Here is a 21,748-nt window from a genome sequence, read left to right as displayed (position 1 = left end):
TAGCGAGCCGAACACGTACGAATATTTGTTAGTTCGTGTTTGGCTCGTTTTAGCTCGAAATGCTACTAATCAATTTTATATATGTATGTATATATATCTTTGATGAGCAGTATTTTTAAAAAACTTAATTGACTGCAAGACTATAAAGATCTATAACTAATTATAAGTATTAATTAAAAAAATAGAATAAAATTTATTAAATTAGATTCAATTCAAATGATGTCAAATGATGTTTTAATAATATAAACAATAATTTTTAAATCTTGCCCCAATTCTTAACATCTTATGACTATCTGATTAAGATTGTCAAGACGACGTTTTGTTCGTGAACGGCTCGTGTTCGGCTCACTAAACAAACGGGCCGAACATGAACACACCTTTTGAGCTCAAATAGCTTCAGCCATTTTTTGTCCCACGTCGTAAATCTGGGAAAAAAACGGCAGAGCGATCTATAAAAGCTATGGCTTCTGTATTTCTTCTCATCTTTGCGCTTGGGGCAATGACGCAGGCCGTGAGGTTTTAACCGAGTCGCGTCTATTGCTGGTTGAAAACTATTTCCAAACCCCCTTAAAGGCCTGGTCTTGGGCCGGGCCTTTGAGAATTTCTGGAAGGGCTGTCCTATGGGAGAAGCCCTACAATGCCAATTAAATAAGCATATTAATTGTTTCGACCTTTAGTCATGTTTAATTTTTATTATTAAATATAATAATTTTTTTTAGTCCAGAACTGGTAAGAATTTTAATATTATTTTTTTGAACTTTAATCATAACATTATACAGGATAAGAGGTGTAAATAAGTCGAGCTCAAGCCACTTTTGACTTGAACTTGAGCTTAATTCTACAAATTTGAGCGGCATCAGTGGCAGCGTGTTTAGTATGAAAGAGAAAAAATATTAATTTAAAATAATATTATAATAAAATGATAAATAAAATGAATAATTAGGAGATAATAAGAAATCACTTGATACAAAAAGTAAAATATTATTTATTAAATATCTGTAATAATCTAAATAAATTCTAGAATTTTAATATATTTTAACTATATTTTTTATTAATTATTTTTTAAACAATATGGCTCAAGAACTAATTAATGAGTAGAGTTGTGGCTACCTTGAACTTGACTTGTTAGCTTATCGGTTTCAATTCACTAGGCACTTAGCCGGCTTGGCTCACTTACACCATTTCACATGAGATTTTCCTATTTTGAGAATTTAACCGTCACTATTTTCTTAAAAGTGGAATATATCTTTTAGATATTTTTTTATTATCTTTATAAAAAGGTGTATTTTACCTTGCAAAATTTGGATAGAAAAAATAAATTTAGATTAAAGGTTTGTATAAAATTTCATTCACCTCAAATTCTCAGCCGAATTTATTGTAAAAAACAATAATAAATTTTGATATAATTAAGAACAAAATCTAATCGAAATATTAGGGGTTGTTTGGTATCAATTTATGGTTTCTACTTTTTGCTTTTGAAAACCAAAAATAGCAAAAGCTTCAGTCGTTAGCAACAACTTTGGTCAGACTACATGAGATGTACAGAAGCTCTTGGAGGCGGGCTGCATCAGGGAGATGCAATACGCCTACTGGGTATCCAATGTAGTCATGGTGTTGAAATCCAACGAGTGGAAGTTGTGTGCAGACTGCACAAATATGAACATCACTTGCCCCAAGGACAACTATCCATTACCCAAGATTGACGCACTAGTGGACTCTGTTGTCGGATATTCAGCCATGAGTTTCCTGGAGGCGTCCTCTGGCAACCACAAGATCAAGATGCATCCAGCCGATGCTAAGAAGACAACATTTATTACTAGTGAAAGTTTATTTTGTTTTAATGTAAGGCTCTTTGGATTGAAAATGCTAGCGCTACTTATCAGCCTCTCATGAATGTAATTTTTGCTAAACAAAAATGAAAAAATATTGAAATCTATGTAGACAATATTCTAGAAAAAAATAGATCACTGGAGTAGCATATAAGCGATTTAAAAGAATACTTCCAAGCTCTCAAGAAATATAACATGAAACTAATCCCATTAAAATGCACGTTTGGGCTTCAACCCGAAAATTCTTAGGATACCTTCCGACACCCAAAGGCATTAAAACTAATCATGAGTAAAGGTATTTTTGGATATGTCTTCTCCCCGAAATACCAAAGAAGTGCATAAGTTGATCGGTTGAATTGTTGCACTGAGCAGATTCATTTTCAAGTCAGACGACAAATGCACGACTTTCCTTAAAGTACTATGGAAAGCCAAGTGGTTTGAATGGTCAACCGAGTGTAAGCAGGCCTTCCAAAGTCTAAAGCAAACACTAGCCCACCACTGTAGTTGCAAAGTCCAAAGCCAAAGGAGGAACTTTCGTTGTATTTGGGAGTTGGTCCGGAGGCCATCAATTTGGTTCCATTTCGAGAGAAGGGAAGCAATTCCTCGTCTTTTATACTAGTCAAATTCTCAGAGGGAGCCGAATTCAAGTACCAAATTATGGAAAAGCTAATGTTTGCTTTGATTGTCTCTACTCACAGGCGCGGGCTGTATTTCCAAATGCAGATGATCATAGTGATTACTGACCATCCACTCAAGTTTGTACTCACACGACCGAAACATTCTAGTCGACTACTAAAGTGGGTTGTAGAACTCGACAAGTACGACATCAGCTACATCCCTCGAACGGTGATCAAGGCTCATGTTGTAGCAAATTTCATAATGGACTTCTTCAAACCAGACAGATCGAGCGATGGACCTGAAGCAGACAGACAAACTTGGACCCTTCATGTTGATGCAGCTTCCAATCAAGCAACTGTGGGAATCAGGTAGACACTACGCAGTACGACTGAAGAACATGTCCATCATTCGTTCTCCCTCGATTTTGAAATAAAAAATAATCAGGCGGACTATGAAGCGTTAATAGGCGGACTCGATTAGCTCATGAAATGGGTGTCCGACGTCAAACTGTAAAATTAGATTTGCAACTTGTCATTAATCAAGTCAATGGGGAATTTTAGGCTCGAGATGAAATGATAGTCCAATATTTGAACAAGGTGAATGCGGAGGTAGGGAAGTTCTTAGACTTCCATATCGATCATATATGACGAGAGGAGAACCAAGTGGCAGAACTCTTGTTAAAGAACATATCCTTTGAAGACAAGGCGCCATTGAGACTTTCCCAACCAAACATGAAAGAGCCGAAAGTAATGAAATTAGAAATCGATGATGTGAAAAGTTGGGTAATTCACTATGTCCACTACCTCAAAACGGGAAAAATCCTCGAAGAAGAGACAAACCCTCAAAGGTTCAAGTTTAAAGTCCCCAAATACCTCCTCATTAGAGATAATCCTCTGAAGGTCAACCACTTTGTTGCTTCTAAGTTGTGTCAAAGAAAATGAGGTGGTGAAGATCCTCTGGGAAGTAAATTTGGGTGAATGCGAAAGTCACTAAGGTCGAAAGACCTTGGTTCATCGTGTCCAAAGGCAAGGTTATTTTTGGCCAATCATCTTAAAGGATGGGGAAAAACTCTTTTGAAGGAGCGAGCAATGCCAGAAGTATGATCCACCACAGCATCAGCCGATGTAAAAATTACGATAGATTGTAAGCCCCTAACTTTTCGTTGTTTGGGGGCTCAATATCCTTGGGTCGTTTCCACCCTTGAATGGGAAACAAATGTTTCTTTTGGTCGTTGTGGATTACTTTTCTAAATGGATAGAGGCAAAAACTCTCACTCAGATTATCGCTAACGTAGTCTGAAATTTCATCTATACGGAAACTATTGGTTGGTATGGCTTACCCCTAATACTCATTACAGACAACGAAACCCAATTTGTTGATCAGAGAGAGAGAGAGAGATTTTTATCAGAGTCAGGTGGTCAAGCTCAAATTTGCATCTGTGCATCACCCGTGAACTAACGACCAAGCGGAGGCAGCGAACAAGTTCATCCTAAACCTGCTAAGAAAAAAAGGTTGAGGGCTTTAAGGATGAGCGAGTAGATCTCCTTCCTTCCGTCCTTTGGGCGGTCCTCATCACTCCATCATCAATGAGCGGACAAGCGCCATACAAGCTTTCTCATTAAATGGAAGTAATATTACCAGTAAAATACAATTACAATAGCCATAGGGTAGTCTCTGCAACGTCTTTTGACGAAGAGAAACTCACTGACTGGCAAGAAGCAAATGATGAAGGGGCTTCGCTCGCCCTCGATCTACTAAAGGAAGTTCGAACAAACACTTCGCTCCAATGGGAAGAAATCAAAAGAAGAATCACCTGTTACTACAACAAGAATGTCTGGGAAAAGACATTTCCCCTAGTGACCTAGTTCTGAAAAAAGCTGATTAAGCTGCAAGTGTGCAATCAGTCGACAAGCTAGATCAAACTTGAAAAATGACCCTTGTTCGAAACAACAAGCCTAATAAAATTTCTCTCTACAATCTTAACCATTTCCTTACACTCTTTTTTCTTTTGACTTTCACTTTAGTTTCAATGTGCTTCAGTATTGGTTTGATTTTTTTCTTGATTTTTCGTTCACTAGGAACTACAAAGGATCTAAGTTATCAGAGCTTTGATTTCCTTCAGATTCTTATGCAGAAAACCTCAGGAGTCATTTTAACATTTTCCAATAATTTTTTAAAAAGATTGTCTTTCAATTATCTATTTCCATATAAGGTTCAAATGGATCCATATTCACTCCAAAGACAACACAACTATCCCTTCATCGTTGACCACCAAGTAACCCCAGGAGCTTACAAATTAAAGTCCTATACAGAGAAAAGTCTCCACCATTCATAAAGTGGAGACGACCTTGAGAAATTTTATCCTTGAAAAAGATTAACTTCTATCTCTATTTGAAAGACAATGTTACGTTGAATAAATTCTTGTCTTGCTTATGAAAAAAATAAATAGAGGTGTTGTGTTATAAACCTAGATTTAGAAAATGCTCAGGGAACCGAAGGATCGATGGACCTCATGTCAAAATGAAACTTGGGGAACTGGATTAACCATAAAAAGAGGATCGAAAAGCATTCAAATGCTTGCACAATAAAAGACGACAGAAAAGTGTTTTGATGCTTGGTCGCAAAAAAGACGACTGAAAAGCATTTCACTGCTTGGTCGCAATAAAGACGACCGAAAAGTATTCCAATGCTTGGTCCCAATAAAATAGAAAGACAAACCAAAAAGCTTTCCAAACAAAGTCGTAACAAAAAGCCGCATAAGGCATTCTAATCCATGATTACAAATCAAAGAATTAGAATTTTTCTAATCATGGAATCATGATCGATAACCCTACGAGATAGAAATCGACTGAGCAAATTCTCAAAACTTAAGTACAACCGAACAAATGATCACAAATAAAAAAAAGGCCAAAAGGCCATATTTCATTCATACAAATCCTATTACAAAATTCTTGAGTGTCACCTTAAATACAAATGTAAGAAAAATTATGAATCTACGAATCCTCGGGTCGAGTGTTGGACGAACCACCATACTCCACATTTTCAACCTCAGATTCTTTGTGATGATCAGAGGCAATGGAACGTCATAGAGTTTCTTGAATTTTTTGAGGTTGGAGTACTAGAGATCGACCATTCTTACTTTGGTGCATTCAACAATTGCAATTTTGCAGCATGCCTCCAAGTACTCAACTTAAGTGGCGAGGAGTTCTTCAGTGTTCTCCTCTTAAACCATTGATATCCACTCAGACACTATTTCTACCCTGGCATCCTTTAAGTCTGACTCCGCCTCGACCGCCTTCATAGTAGCTAGCTCCGCCCATTTACGGCACTCCCTGGTCTTCGCCTTAGACTTAGAGACTCTCTCTCTCTCTCTCTCTCTCTCTCTCTCTCTCTCTCTCTCTTAGACAGAAAAAGAGAAGTCAAGTACTGGGTGGAAGCAAAGCCCAAGAGTAGGAAACGGTCCAGCGATTGACTCAACTCAACCAGGCGGAGGTCTTCGAGATGTTGCTCCAAGACAGCCGACCACAAGATGTTGGCAATAGTAGAAGCATATATGGCTGACACCGAGTTCAAGGGAAACCAATCCCTCTCAATATTTATCAGACCTAAAGATGAATCAAAAATCATATAAGCCTTTGGTCATTATGTGGGATCCATAGATATGGACCCCCCCTCCCCTTGTAATTCATTTGAGGTGTTGGGAGAAAAGAATCAGAATCTGAGGTGACAACTTTACCTTTCACTTACGCTCAGCTACCTCGGCAGATTCAGGGCTCTCCTCCAGGTTTTCCTTTGAAACTCCTTCAGACGATCCCCCCGCAACTTGTACAATCAGAGCCGAAGATGACTAGAGGAATTGCCTACTTGCCTCATCTCTCTCTGATAAAGGGATGAGGCGTGTGGTCGAAGGCCGGAAGACCTACTGTGTTGAGGGACGGTCGAAAGACACCTCAATGTCTGATCGAAAGTATGACAGAGTTGCATCATATCTTAAATCATCTAAGACCACCGGAGGTTTCCGTTTGATCAATATTAATTCAACATTGACTATATTTTGGATAACCGTGGAAGTTTTGAAAACAAAGTGAACTAAATTTGAACCTGGAACTTGACCCCTTGAAGGGTCACCTTCTTTGGCCTCTTCTTATGTCGCTCTTACGGGAGAGCCACCGGCTTTCTTCCTCTTTCTTGGTACCTTCTTGAAGAGTCAGGCAACTTTCTCTGGCTGCCTTCTCTCCTCTGCTCCATCAAAGGCGGCCCACTTCTCATGTATCATCAAGTCGTATTGACTCATGTTCAACACATAATTCACAGTCATGGTGCTAGTGTACTGAACCACCGATAATTACTTATCGAGAATGACATGCTCCATTACCTTCAGTCGGGGAGAGATTCCTTTACTTTTCTTGTAGGGGCCACCGGTCGCTTTAGTTGGAATACCCCAATCGTTGCAGTTCCAATTCTTTATTTTCTTTTCCAAGTTGATTAGGTGAAAAATTTGTGTGGTGTTGAAGACTTACTGCAAACACATCCGTCTCAACCCGAAAAGAGAATATGTGTAAGAATAGCTCTCTAAACCATGGAACCTCTATTATACACAGGGGGATCACATAGGTCATTACCGTGACAATAGAGTTCAGCTTCACCTGGGTTGGTATCACTCTGTAGTAGTTGAAAAATGAACGGAGCTCCATGCACAAGTGCAACTGAGGCCCACATCAGAATTAATCTCATCAGAGGGTACATTACCGTAATATGACATACAACATTCTTCCAATTGATGAGCCTATATAAAAGAATACTTTCTTTGTGGTTGTTGAACTTTCTAATGCCAGACGCCCATTGAGTAATCGTCAACAAGGGGTGCGATGTTCTTTGGTTTGATCAAACTTTCATTTGTTCGGCTTAAGATTCAGACGATTGATACAATGATGAATATTCACACTTCTGCTTCTTTTCTTGTGTGATCTGTTAGATCTCCTCGAGATTCGTTCAACCATATTTTTTATGTACATAATTAGTTCATTGATTCTCTTACTTCTTTGAAAGCAACAATTGTCATATGAATAAGAAAATTAAATAATAAATATTGCTAATAATTGTACTCCCTAGATTTTCGTGCTTATTTTTCCTATAAGTAAGACATGATCAACATTTTTGTCACCATTTCCAGCATGTTCTATCCTTCAGTCATTTATACTTGTGAACAGAGATGTCAGTTGCCAAGAGACAAGTGAGCGAAGAAGAGCTAATGAGGGTTTTTGTGCTCACTACTTCGAAGGCTTGCCCTTCTGGGAATGAGAGGAAAAAAAAACCTGAACGTTCTCATTCGGTCTTAAATAAGAGAGTTGGCGAGGAAGACCAGCCGACTGAGAAAAGGTCAGGAGATGAGAGGAAGATAGCTAGCACCAAAAGGTCGGTCGAGAGACCAGGCCTAAGGGATCTAAAACAATCGACGGTGAAGAAGTCGCGGGTAGAAGGGTTGGAGAATCATTCAACTCGTTACCACTGTTTGAGGTTCGGTATGGAGGGTGGATTTCAGATGCCCCTATTTTAGCTCCTGAGCCACTTCGCCAACTCTCGACTCAACTATCGTCCCAGAAGCAGGGGCAAATGGTGAAGAGTGTGCAAGTTCTGCCACCTGAGTTCACTTTGATTCAACCTCCGGCTGGGGAGGTTGCTCAGGGTTTCACAGTAGGGGATTTAGTCTAGCTGGAGAACATCGAAGATGAAGCCCCGCCAATTGAAGACGCCCCCTCTCCCGCCTTTAGCCGAAGGGGTATCCAAGGTGGTGCCCCTGCACCCGCTGCCGAAAGTTTTCATACATCGAAGTTAGAGCGCATGATTGGTAAACTAGATTTCTCTTATTAGATCCTTAAATCTATTCTTATAACACCGACTCTGTTGCTGCAGAGGGGACCGTGGTGATCATTGACTCCAAGTCCACAATAGTCAAGCATATTCCCAAGCTAGAGGCATCTGCTGGTCATTCTGCTTCTACAGTGGCTGAAGTGGTGTTCGTCCTACCACCTTTTTTTGCTCCACCTCCCCCCTTCAACTGCTCCAAAGAGGGAAACAAACGACCAAATGGGGTTCGATGAGTCGTTGGTCCGGCGCATGGACAAAACTATGGACTCTTTTATCCAAGTTGTGGGCCTTCAAAGAGAGGTCACTTATCAGACTTGAGGGAGGAATGACAGTTCTCTATGATGGTATGTAGGATCTTCGGGCAGAGGCGTCGAATCTCCAAACGAACTAGCAGAAGTTCAGGTGGACAGCTCAATTTCTTGTGTCTGAACGAAGGAGGAAAAAATAGAAAAGTACAAGTTTGGGGGGTGTGCATTGTACACAAGTCTATTGAGTTGGGATTTAGTCCTGCCCCTCGGGCGGACAACCCTGCTGTAAAATATATCTTTTATAAATAAAATTTTGCACAATTTTTGAAATCATTGTACCCTCGATTTTTGCGCATATGTGACTCTTTAGCGAAGCCCGATGAGGCGTATTGACTTCATATATATAGGGTTGGACGGAAATTAAGAGAAACTTTACATTTTTCTCTTTTCTTACCCTTGGGTCGATTTCTCTTCAGAGTCCAATGGCTTCCAAATACTCCCCTCAGATAATCAATTCCATCAGGTTGACCGAGAGATCAATCCTGACTGAATTTGATGTTCAACTGTTGGATGAGACTTGTGTGTATGACACAAGTAACATTCTTGAGCGAATTGGAGTGGACGTCTGAGCTACCATTACCTCGATGACGCTTTGATCTTCTGATGGAACAACCCTTCTAAAGGACAGGAAGCTTTTGTAATAATTTCTATGGAGAAGGCGAGTATAGGTCATTCGGTCAACCGATCAACTTTTGGCCGACGAAATGAACACAAAGTAATCAGACCATATGATTACAAACACGAAACGGTGTCAAATATAATTATAAACATGGAACGATAGCAACAGTGATTCCAATGTCAAAGTATGTCACAATTAGTTACAATATATAAAGGTGAAATGACTCGTAAATGACTGTAATGTTCACATTAAAGAAGAAACAACCATATAATTTGATATACTCTTCCTATGAATTATAAATAAAATGGTTATTTTATGAAAGTGGACTATTGGAAATTCGCAAAGATTCAATTTTACTTGGGTCTCAGTTTTCTCCTACTCTCTTTTCTCTCATCGGACCAACGCTCAATTCATTGGGCGTGATCCACATGACTTTTTGGGATTCAGCAATATATATATATATATATATATATATATAGTCATATCAAATTAATTAAAATAGACAAGATTACAGTAATCATCATGATTTCATGTTTTCTCACAGATAAGGTCCCTAGAAATGTTGATATCACAATTCCATTCGTTACTCGGATAAAATTTAAAAAGCTAGGTCAAGATCTTATGAGGAGGAAGTCCACAATAACTAAACTTGAATCGATTTTATTCTAATTTCAATTTTCTTGTTCTTTTGTCCATAAAATTGATGGAGAAAAGCTTTAATGACTGTTTTAGACTTCTCAATGCCAACACTATCAGTTAAAGCTGGCATTAAATAGCGATATTGGCTATAAAAAAACTCCAAAATGCTCTTATATAAAACTTTCATACACCAATATTTATCCATTGAAATGACAAAGTGGATGGTAAGACCAACTTGGTGAGTAGAGAGATTAAATTCAATACCTGAAATAACTTCAGACCAAAATAGGCACAATTAAAAAGTCTCCGAACCATTCTAATAATTTTCTTCTCCCATTAATCTGTTATCCCTCTACATGCAGATATGCCCAATTATTGCAAAAAAAATACAAACACAAAGATTGCAAAGTAACAGTAGGTTTTAATCTGTCTTGATGTAATACCAGTTCTAAGCTTCCAGACAGATTTAACCAGCAACAGAAACCTGACCATCAATTCAAACTCAATGATTCACATATGTTGTGCAAGATACAGCTGCTAAGATCTATGTTGGAAGAACCATATCAATCAGCAAGAATATTGATAGCAATAATCCTAGTGAAAATGAAAAGAAGTAGAAAGGAATATCAATTTATAATGAAGAAAAGAAGTAAACAACTGTCCTGATGTACTTTTGCGGGTGAATCCGATATAATTATGGTAAAGAATTTGTGTTATCAAGTTCTAGGAGATAGCATTAGTCAGCAGGTTTGCATCGTAATCAAGAAGATGGCAGGTGTTACAAATGCTTTGTAGGGTAGGTCTGAAAATCAGGTTTTGTTTTGTCAGCAGGATTTGTAATTAAGGAAAAGAAAAAAAACAGCAAACTTCTGCTGCTCTTGCTAAAACAGACCAACGCTCCAGAACTTGTACTTTATCAATTTGTACCATATGTATATATGAAAAAGCACATACCTTTGTCTTTCAAGAGTTTCAAGCTGCAATCTCTTATGGTACCTTCATTGAATGCATTTGCCTGCCATATTAATAATGAACACCATTAAACGACTTATTACTATCTCAACTATGAAAGTGAAATTTATAGCCAGGCTTGTGTGAATGTTATAATTTTGGTATCATCTAGTCAATTCCGTAACTATGCATGGCCTTTTTATATAGACGGTTTCGATGAATTGATAACTAAAAATAATTTATCAGCAGGTATAATAAGCCTTTTTATTTTTTATAATAAGCCTTTAAATATCTTCTGATTCTTCATTTTATTTCCTATGCATTCCAGCACAAATATACTAAAGCCCTTAAGAAATCAATTAATTCAAAGCAGCCAGCAATGTAAGATGAATGTTGCCTAGTTGAGGAAAAAATATTACATGAGTTTGAACGTAGCTCTGTGTCCGGACTCCAATGATATTTCGCCACCTGTAAAGTGCTCTATCCACTGAAAGTAATAAATAAAAAAAAACGAAAAAGGTGTTCATATTGTTATTTTATTGGAGTGGTATTGTGGTTGTATTGTGGTAATATTGTGATGTTATTCTAGTTGTATTGTGATATTATTGGAATGGTATTATAATTGTATTGTGGTGTTATTGTGGTGGTGTTAATATTAATTGAGGCGTGGATATGTAAAATCAGCCGTAGCACAAAATTTTTCAAGTACCAACGCTGATCAAAACACAAAGAGTTCAGAAAATGTACATGCAAGGCACAAAACCCTTATTTATTTACTGATCTTACACTTGCACAACTAATATTAACTTTTTTAATAGAAATACATCTCTTTATGCATAAATTTTAACGTGTTTGCGAGTTGCAACACTAAATTGATTGTTAAATAAACATCACAATTAGGCACTCAGCAAATGCTAATGCTCCAGAATTGGATTTTGCTCCCCACATACTCCAGCTTCTTTAAGCTATTGCTGAATCAAAAGAGAATCAATATTACGCTTTCCTTCTGGACCTTTTCCATACCAAGATGATACATAGTCACCATATAGAACCTCACGGTACTTGAGTGGTGACTCCTCTGTGACAAGCTGAAGAGCAGGAGAGATTTTTCGAGTCTTTGCAGGATCGTAGAATGTTGCAATGGAGATCCGTGCTCGATGAGCATTGACAATGGCGCGATGTATTGCGCTCTTATATTTACCATTGGTTAGAATCTGCAGGTAAAAGAGAGAGTAGATGAGTTTTTAGGAGAGTTGATATCGGTTGATAGTTAAGCTCGCATATCTAAAATTATATAATACAAAAAAGAAACTGAAGTTTTGTTTGAGAGAGAGGTGAAATTCCGTTTGGTTGGAGTGAACGTTGACGCCTATAAATTTTTTTGTTCGTTGAAGCAGCGGAAGACGAACGACTCCCGCAGTTCTTTTGGGAGAACAAAAAATTTTCACCCATTCAGATCACACCTGGCCTGCTCCAGTTTGACGAATGCAACTTCAAACGAAGCCTAAGTTTACCAAAACTTTCAAGATAAAGTGGTAAAGTTTTTTATTTCTAAAATTTAGGTCTCATTTTTTAGTCTAGCTGATGACCTTTTTTTAACTAAGTTGGAAAATGGGTAAAATCTAATTCAAACTTATGGAGTGAAATGCAACCAAAAATATAATTAAGGGGCTTCGACTATACTTTCTGGTTTCTAACATAGAGATATAGACACCAATCTCAAGTCTCAACAGATGTATTAACGATGATTCTCTAGATTTGATGTAAGATTTGCCTTGTGAGCTCCTTATAATTATAACCAGATTTATGCCTACCTTATATTTCTACTGACCTTGAGCCACCCGTGAAATATTGGATATATTGGTACAATTAAAAGAAAAAAAAAACAAGAGAAGAAGATATGTGCATAAAAAAACATCAAAAAAAATATTCCTACAAGTTATTCTTGTCACTAGACGTCGGTGTAGGCTTCACAATGATTAATTGTGAAGAATCACAACTTCAGTTTCTCTCAACCACCCTTAATGACAAAAAAAATTGAGTAAAGTGCCAAAATAATCCCCTGACTGTTTACATGAGATCATTTTAGTGTCAATCTATAAAAATATTAAACTAGTCCCAGGACTCTTTAAATTGAAGCTGAAATAGTACTCCATGAAAACTATTTCAACCCATAAAGAGTCTGGATACTAAATTGCACTTTATAGACTCTAGGACTAAAATGATTTTTAAAGAGTTAGGGGACTATTTTGACATTTTTCTCCCAAAAAATGTGACATTTGAAAATACAATCGAATTTCCAAAATGCCTTGATGAAATAAGGCTTCTTGACTAAGTTTGCGTACTGCATATACATACAATAAGCAGAAATGTGAAAGCAAATGATAAAAAAATACCTCAGTTTGATCACCCAAAATAACGATAATGGCATCCGATAAAGGTTTTGCTAGCACCCACTCCCCATCCTTCAATATCTCAAGACCTCCGACATCATCTTGTATTAGAAATGTTATCGCACCCATGTCAGAATGGGATTGCAGACCGAGAGCGAGCTCTGGTTGTGGACAGGGAGAGTAATAGCTGATGGTTATATTCTGGTAAACTTCTCCAATTGTATCTTCAATAAATAAATGTGGCAAATTTAGGCTTTCAGAAATCATGCTCAGTAGCCTTTGAGCAAGAAATTTCATGTTGTTACTATATTCCAGGACAACATCCCTGTAAAATGACAATCAGGTTCGCTAGTATTTTAAATTTCACACTAACTAGAGTTCGTTCTAAATTCTTGCTTTCCACAAACACAAGTAGCATTTAAACCTCAAAGTCACTGCAAGAGAAAAATTCCAAAACATTTGAAGCTAACTAGGTGTCATGTAACAGATTTTAAATGTAAAGAAAGAGCCATGAGAAAATAATAAAGTAACAAAATTTCTTAAGGGTCCCTTTAGCTCAGGACTATTTGAATTTAATTGAGGATTAACTATCACTACGACTATTCAATATTGGAAGACTAGACCTTCCATATGTATGGTATGTAAGGAAATTAGTCTGGCCTAAGGTTTTAACTAAAGATGCAAGATGACCTGAGGAAATACTAAAGAGCAAAATGAACTTCAATGTGGGCTTAGAGATAAAAGTGAATAAGATTACAATTTCTAATGATCGCAAAGAAATGTGTGGTTTATCTGATTATTTTAAGAGATGTTAACTGGCTAAGAAAAGATTAACATGCACCATAAACTAAATAGTTGATTACAACAACAAGCCTTTATCCCACTAAGTGGGGCGGCTATATGTTCTCCATTGCGTCCTACTGAATGTCATATTATCATTTAATTCTAATAAATTAAGATCATTTTTTATACAATATGCCCAAGTCTTTCTAGATCTACATCTACATTTCTTAACATGAGTCGAGTCTAAAACATCTACTGTCCTAACCGTATCATCAGATGGTTGACGTTTAATGTAACCAAACCATCTAAGACGACTATCTAATTTTGTCCACCACTGGAGCTACACCAACCCTATCACAGATATATTTATTTCGTATTTTGCTCTAAGTGTCAAGCCACTCATCCACTTAAGTAAGTGTCAAGCCACTCATCCACGCCACTCATCCACTTAAGCATTCTCATCTCGGCAAAACTTTAACTTTGTTTTATTCTTCTCTTTTAAAGGCCACCATTCTGCGCCATAGAGCATTACAGATCTCACTACCATCTTATAAAATTTTTCTTTCAGTCTAAGCGGTACTTTTCTGTCACACAATAAGCCTGAAGCATTCCTCCAATTTAACCGACCAACTGAAATTCTACTAATAACATCCCCATCTATATCACCATCACTTTGAACAATAGATTCCAGATATCTAAAGCGTTCACAGTTTTTAATGATTTGATCACTCATAGTTACAACTTTGTCACTAGAGCTACTACTACTAAAATTATATTCCATGTAATCAGTTTTAGTTCTTTTAGTTCTACTCAAATGAATTCAAATGAAGGCCTTTAGACTCCAACGTAGACCTTCGTAATTCAAGTTTTTCCTAAACTCTTTTTCTAATCTTATCCACAAGAAGGATATCATCAGCCAAAAGCATACACCAAGGTACATCATCCTGTAAATGTCTAGTAAGAGCATCAATTACTAAAGCAAAATGATATGGGCTTAAAGTCGATCCCTGATGTAATCCAACTAAAATAGGAAAATATTTGGTCAATCCTCATTTTGTTCGAACACAAGTAACAGCTCCAGTATACATATCTTTAATGACTTGAATATAAGTCATATCAACACATTTCTTCTCTAGAACTCCCAAAAGGATTTCTCTTGAAACCTTATCTTAAGTTTTTTCTAAATCAATAAGAATCATATGTAGATCATCCTTATTCTCTCAGTACTTCTCCATCAAAACTCTCAATAAATGTATAGCTTCCATAGTTAGACCTGCCCGACATAAATCCAAATTAATTTTGAGAAACCTTCATAACATGTCTTAACCTATATTCAATTACCCTCTCGCATAATTTTGAAGTATGACACATCAACTTAATTCCTCTATAATTTGCACATTCTTGAGTTCCTCTATAATTTGCACACTCTTGTGCATCCCTTGTATTCTTAAAAATGAGGACCCAAATACTCTTCCTCCACTCCTCACAAATCATTTTAGTTTTTAAAATAATATTAAAGAGTTTAGTAAGTCAAGAAATTCTCAAATCTCCTATCAAATCTCCTAAATAAATCTCCTAAATATTTTCACACTTCAATTGGGATATCATCAGGTCCTATTGATTTTTCACTCTTAGTTTTCTTTGAAGTGTTCTCAACTTCTTTTTTACTGATGCAACGATAAAAAAAAATTATTATTATTAACAAAATTAATATTAATAAAATCGATTGTATTTTCAGAAACTTCGTTGAAAATTTTATCAAAATAGCTTACCCACCTATGTTCAATATCTTCCTATAAGAAGAACACCTTTTGTTTTCTTCTTTAATACACTTTACCTTAGTTAAATCTTTATTTTTTTCTCTTTATCTGACTAATTTTTACATATATTTTCACCTTCTTTAGTATCTAATCTGTTATAAAGATCACTAAAAGTAGAATAGTTAGCGTAACAAATCACTCTCTTAGACTCTCTATGGGATACCTTATATTTTTTTCAGTTCTCTAAATTTTTACATTTGAACACACTTCTTATATTTTAAATTTTCTAGCACATTATTATTTCAACACCAACTATTTTTATTTATAAATTTTTTTCCTTTTGATTCTTCATGTATATCTTTTATCACTGGTTTATTAGTATTTGCTACTTTATCCCACATAGAATCTGCTTCTTCATGGACATTTCAAGTCTTGAAATCTTGAAGTTTACTCATAAAAATAATTTTATTTGTATTTTAGGTACCTTCATCCAATTCCATGACAATGATTTTTAATATTCTTTATCTTATAATTCTTCGTCTTAAAATCCAGAACAAATAAATGACGTTGAGTACTTATACTCACTTGGAATGACCTTACAATCTTTACATTCTCAACGATCTCTTCTTCTCATAAAAAAAATAATAAATTTGTGTTTTATTAAATTCATTTGTATAAGTAATAATATGCTCCTCTTTTCTTAAATAAAGTATTAGCAAAAACAAAATCATAAGCTAAAACAAAATCTAATATGATTCTATCTTTTTCATTAATCATTTCAAAATTGTAGCCACCATGAATATTTCTAAAATCTTCTAAACACCCTACCAATATGTCCATTTAAATCTCCTACAATAAAAATTCTTTCTTCAATAGGTATCATTTGCATTAATTTTTCTAGGACATTCCATAATATTACTTTAGAATGTATATCTAGACCTACTAGAGAAGCATAAGCGCTTATAACATTAAAAATTTTAGTATCAACAACAATCTTAAGGGTTATAATTCTATCTTCAATTCCATTAATTGTTACAATATTATCTTTCAAACTTTTATCTATAATTACACATACACCATTACTAGTACGACTCCGACCTGAATACCAAAATTTAAAACCTAAGTTATCACACCGTAGCCTTTTCTCCAACATATTTAGTTACTTCAATATAAAATATATTTATCTTCCTATGGACCATATAGTGCGCCGGTTCCAAAAGATGTCCCATCATTTACACAAAGATCTAAGAATTCATGTCATGATTTTTCAACAAGTTTTATGTTGATTGTCGACTACCTAACGCAATCCTTCACTTTCATATCTGGGGCTTGAGACTCGATAATGGCAGTGTTGGGTTCTATTAATTTTGATAAAAAATAAATTTTAAGAAATATGAGATAGCATCCGTCTTAAACTCGTAAAGGAAACCCAAAAATAATGAGACCAGTCATCAATAAAAGATATATAGAATTTGAAATATTATTTAGAAGTTATAGTGGAAGGAACCCATAAATGAGTATGAATAAGAGTAAGAGTAATAGCACGATGTTGAGATGAAGTAAATTAGAGACTATGGCTTTTCACCATCTTACGAAATTGAGAAAATGAAACATCTGGGTGTTTACATAAAGAAAATATGCCTAGGTAGAATTGAAAAGGTGGCAAAAGATGGGTGTCCAAGGTGATCGTGCCAAGTTGTTGAAGTGATAGAAAAAGAATGTGAAGCATCTACAATTCAACTTGGGGGAGGTTTAGGAAATAGTCAAAAAGGATGTGGTCTGCTATGGTTGGGTCCTTGGAGAACAATACTATTGCTTGTCAAGACCTTGATGGTAAAACTGGAGGCATCAAAGACTGACACATTTCTTATCTAAAACAAGCTTGTGGACTGAAAGCAAATTATGAGAGAGTTTGGAAACATGATATAGAGGGAATGGATATAGCTTAGGAGATGGGGCTGGTGAAAGACTTAGTCCCATATTCACAATCGGAACGGTTTGCCCATTTCTAACAGTCGCTTGATTAGTTCCAAAATAAGGAGGGAGATTAGTAACTTGACTTGCATCAATGGTTAAGTAAGATGTTGCTACTGTAGCAAGCAGCCAGTTGGCGATGGTGAGGGAAAGGCTAGCATACCTGGCCTTGGTGTTTGAGAATGATGGAGTAATGTAAATTGGTTAAATGCCAAATTTAAGTGCAAAAAAGCCCAAAATTCCCACAGATTTGACACGCGATCAAAGAGTGAGTGTGACAATGTCCACGATCTTTATGGCAAACAAATCAACCTGGAGTACCTCAGCCTTTACGACGACCACATTGAGTAACTAGGGCTGCTGCTCATCCGAATTGGGATCTTGCAGATTTTCTCCAGTGGCTTCATTGAGTTGGTTTGCTTCTTCACTGCATAATAAATAGAATGGATCATCAAAACTGAAGGCAGGCCATTTAGAGTATAGAAGACGATACCTTCCATATCGAGAGGGGTTCCTAATGTAGCAATCGAATCAACTTTGACTTTGATTTCAGAAAGTGATTGTGTCATGATTTAAGTTCTCCATGAAAATGAGGCAAACTCTATTTGAGGAATGAAGATGGCAATCAAGATTGAGCCAGATAACAGCACAAGTATCCAGATTAAAAACATATGGCAAAAGAGGGGGAAAAAGTAAAATTGATAGCAAAGGCAAGATTTTTATCTGTGAGAAGCCATAGATTATGCAGGGGATTGAGAATGGTTGTGCCATCTTCAGTGAGAGTAGCAGCAGCAGGGCAAACCGTGGTGCCATCCAAATATCCTTCAAATCCATAGGATCAAAACAATTAAGCAATTGAGATTTCTAGGTGGCGTAGTTAACAGCTGTTAGCTAAGTTTGCCTTAGATAGTAGCAGAAGATATAGCTGGCATGGATAGAGATGTCACTCATTTTGAATGGACGAGTGCGGATAGAATGAGAGAAAATAGTAGTGGAAGATGAGGATCCGTGCATAATGAACAAAGGGGAGGCAGGACAATAATGTTCAGAACAGAACATTTTTAATATCTGGTGCAGCTGAGAGGATCATTTTTCCATAGAGCAATCTGCAATACCATCAAACGACCTATATGAAACTGACAGAAACCAGAAGCTAAGAACAATTGAGATTTCCAAGTAGTAGAATCCTGGAGCAAAAGAGTTCAACATTTGTATTGCCTTGAGGTAGGCATATTTATGAAACAGTTTCAGGTATTGTAAAGTTAGTTATGAATGCATGGCTGGATGTTATAGGCCTAGCCACATGTATTAAGTATAGCAAGGATATAAAACGCACAGTGAGTACAGAGAAGTTCAAATCAGACAAGCGATCCATACTGTAGCAACTGAATTACAGCAGCTAACAGATAAAGCATTTATGAAATGGTTTCATTTACTCGGAATATAGTTGTTTAGCACTCATGAACCTGATATCCAACATATTTCCGAACCAAACTGTTGGCAGATGTTCCACTTAGTTAAATATTAAAGATAACTGCTAATACCAGTAGAAATATTTTGAAAAAACTTATGAACTAAAGCATAAAGAACGGCTTGAGAATCATGAAGGTCCAATTCTGTAGCCGGCCAGACTTATCCAACGGTGCACAACATTTATTCAGTACGCAATTCAATCAGAAGGAAGTTGAAATTGGATTTTAATTGGGCATATATAATTTACAGGTTCAAATAAAAATTCAAAAAGCATAACTAAAGTTTCTAGATTAAGGAAGCTGGAACATAAAAAAGCTTCAATGAGTATGGAAGAAACAAAATATTCCCTTGGTGTGCAGGAAATCAACGTTGATCCAATCAGCTTGAAAAATTGACTTTCTTTTTATTGCAAAATTACACAAACCTGTAATTTTCTGGAAAATCAGGCCAGCGGCTGGGATTCCTCCGAGTCTCTGGCAAGGTATGATGATCGAAATAGTCCCTCCAATCTAGCACCCCTTCCTCCTTGGACAGCATCCGGCTTCCATACCCCTCCGTCGCTGCAGATCCAGGATCGCACGCGTACTGTAGTTTGTCCTCTGTGGGCAAGTGAAAGAAGCGAAGACCAACCTCCTTCATTTCGTTAAGTACTCGCGACGGCACGCCATGGTTCACCACATGGAAGGCTCCCCATTCACTGCAGAGGTGCCGTAGGTGAGAAACAGGATTCATGGAGGGATCAAGATCGAGAACAGGGAAGCTGCCGGATTCCACGGCCGCCTCCATGTGGCGAAGACGATCCGGCCGGAGCTCTGGAGGCTGGATGTATTGGGAAGGCAGGTAGGAGAGACCTGCCTCTGCAAGTGCCTGCACACGTTGTGCTACCATGGAGCAAAAGAGAGGCGAGACAGAGAAGAGCAAGAAGAGGAGTTCGTTAGGGTTTCAGCAAAAAGGAGTGAGGGAGACTGTGAGGAAAGCTTAGGTTAGGGTTTTGGCTAAGGTAGTGCAGGAGAGTGTTATGAATTTTAGGGTCTCTTTGAGAGAAAATTTTACATCTGAAATCCGGACGTAGTTTTGCATGCAGACTCCAGTAATATGTAGTCATGTGTGCTATAGCGGACCCATCTAAAAAATATTAAAGTGAAACCGCTGAGATTATTGGAGTGAAACCGCAGATGTTATTGAGAAAGTCATTGCGGGGTTATTGAGACATTAACTCCAATAACGTCGCAATAACCCTTAAAGAACCTCCCAATAACCTCCGCAGTTTCACATCAATAACCCCTGGCAATAACTCTCACAATCATCCCCCAATAACCTTCATTGTTTCACTTCAATAACTCATGCATTAACCCTTGCAATGCATGTAAAATGTTCTCCATTAGTTTTTTTAACAAGCATTCATTCACCAATCAATCTTTACTTACATTATGACACGTTGCTTTAACCCATCTGACTTTCTTCTACTGCATAGATCTTTTAATCATCATTTTTGTCATATAATCTTTATATATTTAGTGTTGTATTGAGAAATGAAATTATTTTTACTCAGTTTGAGTTGGTTGTGAACTACAGTGGAGCCAATTTTATATCTGGAGTCCGGACGTAATTTTAAGTGCAGACTCCGGTAATATGTCGTCATATGTGCTATATCGAACCCACCTAAAAGATATTAAAGTGAAACCGCTGATATTATTGGAGTGGAACCGCGAATGTTCTTTAGAAGATTATTGTAGGGTTATTGATGCATTAACTCCAATAATATTGCAATAACTCTTCAAAAACATCTCAATAATATTCGCGGTTTCACTGCAATAACTCCCCAATAACCTTTGTGGTTTCACATCAATAACCCCCGGCAATAACCCCCGCAATCACCTCCAATAACTTTCATTGTTCCACTTCAATAACTCATGCATTAACCCTTGCAATGCATGTAGAATGTTCTCCACTAGTTTTTGAATAAGCATTCATTAACCAATCAATCTTTACTTACATTATGACACATTGCTTTAAACCATTTGACTTTCTTCTGCTGTAGAGATCTTTTAATCATCATTTTTACGTCTTAATCTTTATATATTTAGTGTTGTATTGAGAAATGGAATCATTTTTGCTCGGTTTGAGTTGATTATGAACTAGAGTAGAGTCAATTTTATGAATTCTGGAAACAGAAAAGCGTGAGAGATTATATGATAAGTTCAATTGGTTGTGCCACATGATTGGAATTAATGCATGGTTAGAAAACTCTTGTTCCTGTATAACCCTCTGGTTTAATGTAAGGTCATTCCTTAGATCACCTAAAACTCTTGGCTGTGTATTTTTTATATGGAAGATTTACATACATAACACTCAATTCCTAAGTTTTTACATATCTAACACCCAAACTTCAATTTTTACATATTTGTAATTATGCATGAAAGTGTGTATCTTACTTTTTTTAAATTTAAAATGGTGATGTTTTTTATGTGATATGAAATATAAAATTTAAAATGGTGATGTTTTTGATGTGATATGAAATATTTAGGTGGTA

General features: G+C 36.7%; 1 protein-coding gene across 6 annotated transcripts; it reads right to left on the bottom strand.

Annotated features, from left to right (window-relative positions):
* Positions 1 to 10,176: 10,176 nt before the first annotated feature.
* LOC110023621 (probable 2-oxoglutarate-dependent dioxygenase ANS) lies at positions 10,177 to 20,225 on the bottom strand. 6 transcript variants are annotated; one of them, XR_002293922.1, is made up of 6 exons: positions 19,640 to 20,225; positions 13,229 to 13,550; positions 11,856 to 12,046; positions 11,252 to 11,319; positions 10,836 to 10,896; positions 10,177 to 10,475 (listed from the first exon to the last, which is right to left on the bottom strand). XR_002293922.1 is itself a non-coding variant. In XM_020723113.1 (5 exons), the coding sequence occupies exons 1-4, from the start codon at positions 20,101 to 20,103 to the stop codon at positions 10,869 to 10,871; spliced, it is 1,005 nt and encodes a 334-aa protein (XP_020578772.1). In that variant the 5' UTR covers positions 20,104 to 20,225; the 3' UTR covers positions 10,177 to 10,475; positions 10,836 to 10,868. The 6 variants fall into 6 exon arrangements, 4 of the variants coding, with proteins under 4 accessions (XP_020578772.1, XP_020578774.1, XP_020578773.1 ...); XR_002293923.1 differs by lacking the exon at positions 10,177 to 10,475 and adding an exon at positions 10,667 to 10,683; XM_020723113.1 differs by lacking the exon at positions 11,252 to 11,319.
* Between the last annotated feature and the right edge of the window lie 1,523 nt (positions 20,226 to 21,748).

The sequence above is a fragment of the Phalaenopsis equestris genome, unplaced genomic scaffold (genome assembly GCF_001263595.1).
Source record: "Phalaenopsis equestris unplaced genomic scaffold, ASM126359v1 Scaffold000225, whole genome shotgun sequence".
Lineage (NCBI taxonomy): Eukaryota > Viridiplantae > Streptophyta > Magnoliopsida > Asparagales > Orchidaceae > Phalaenopsis > Phalaenopsis equestris.
This window is presented reverse-complemented; position numbering and strand designations above follow the sequence as displayed.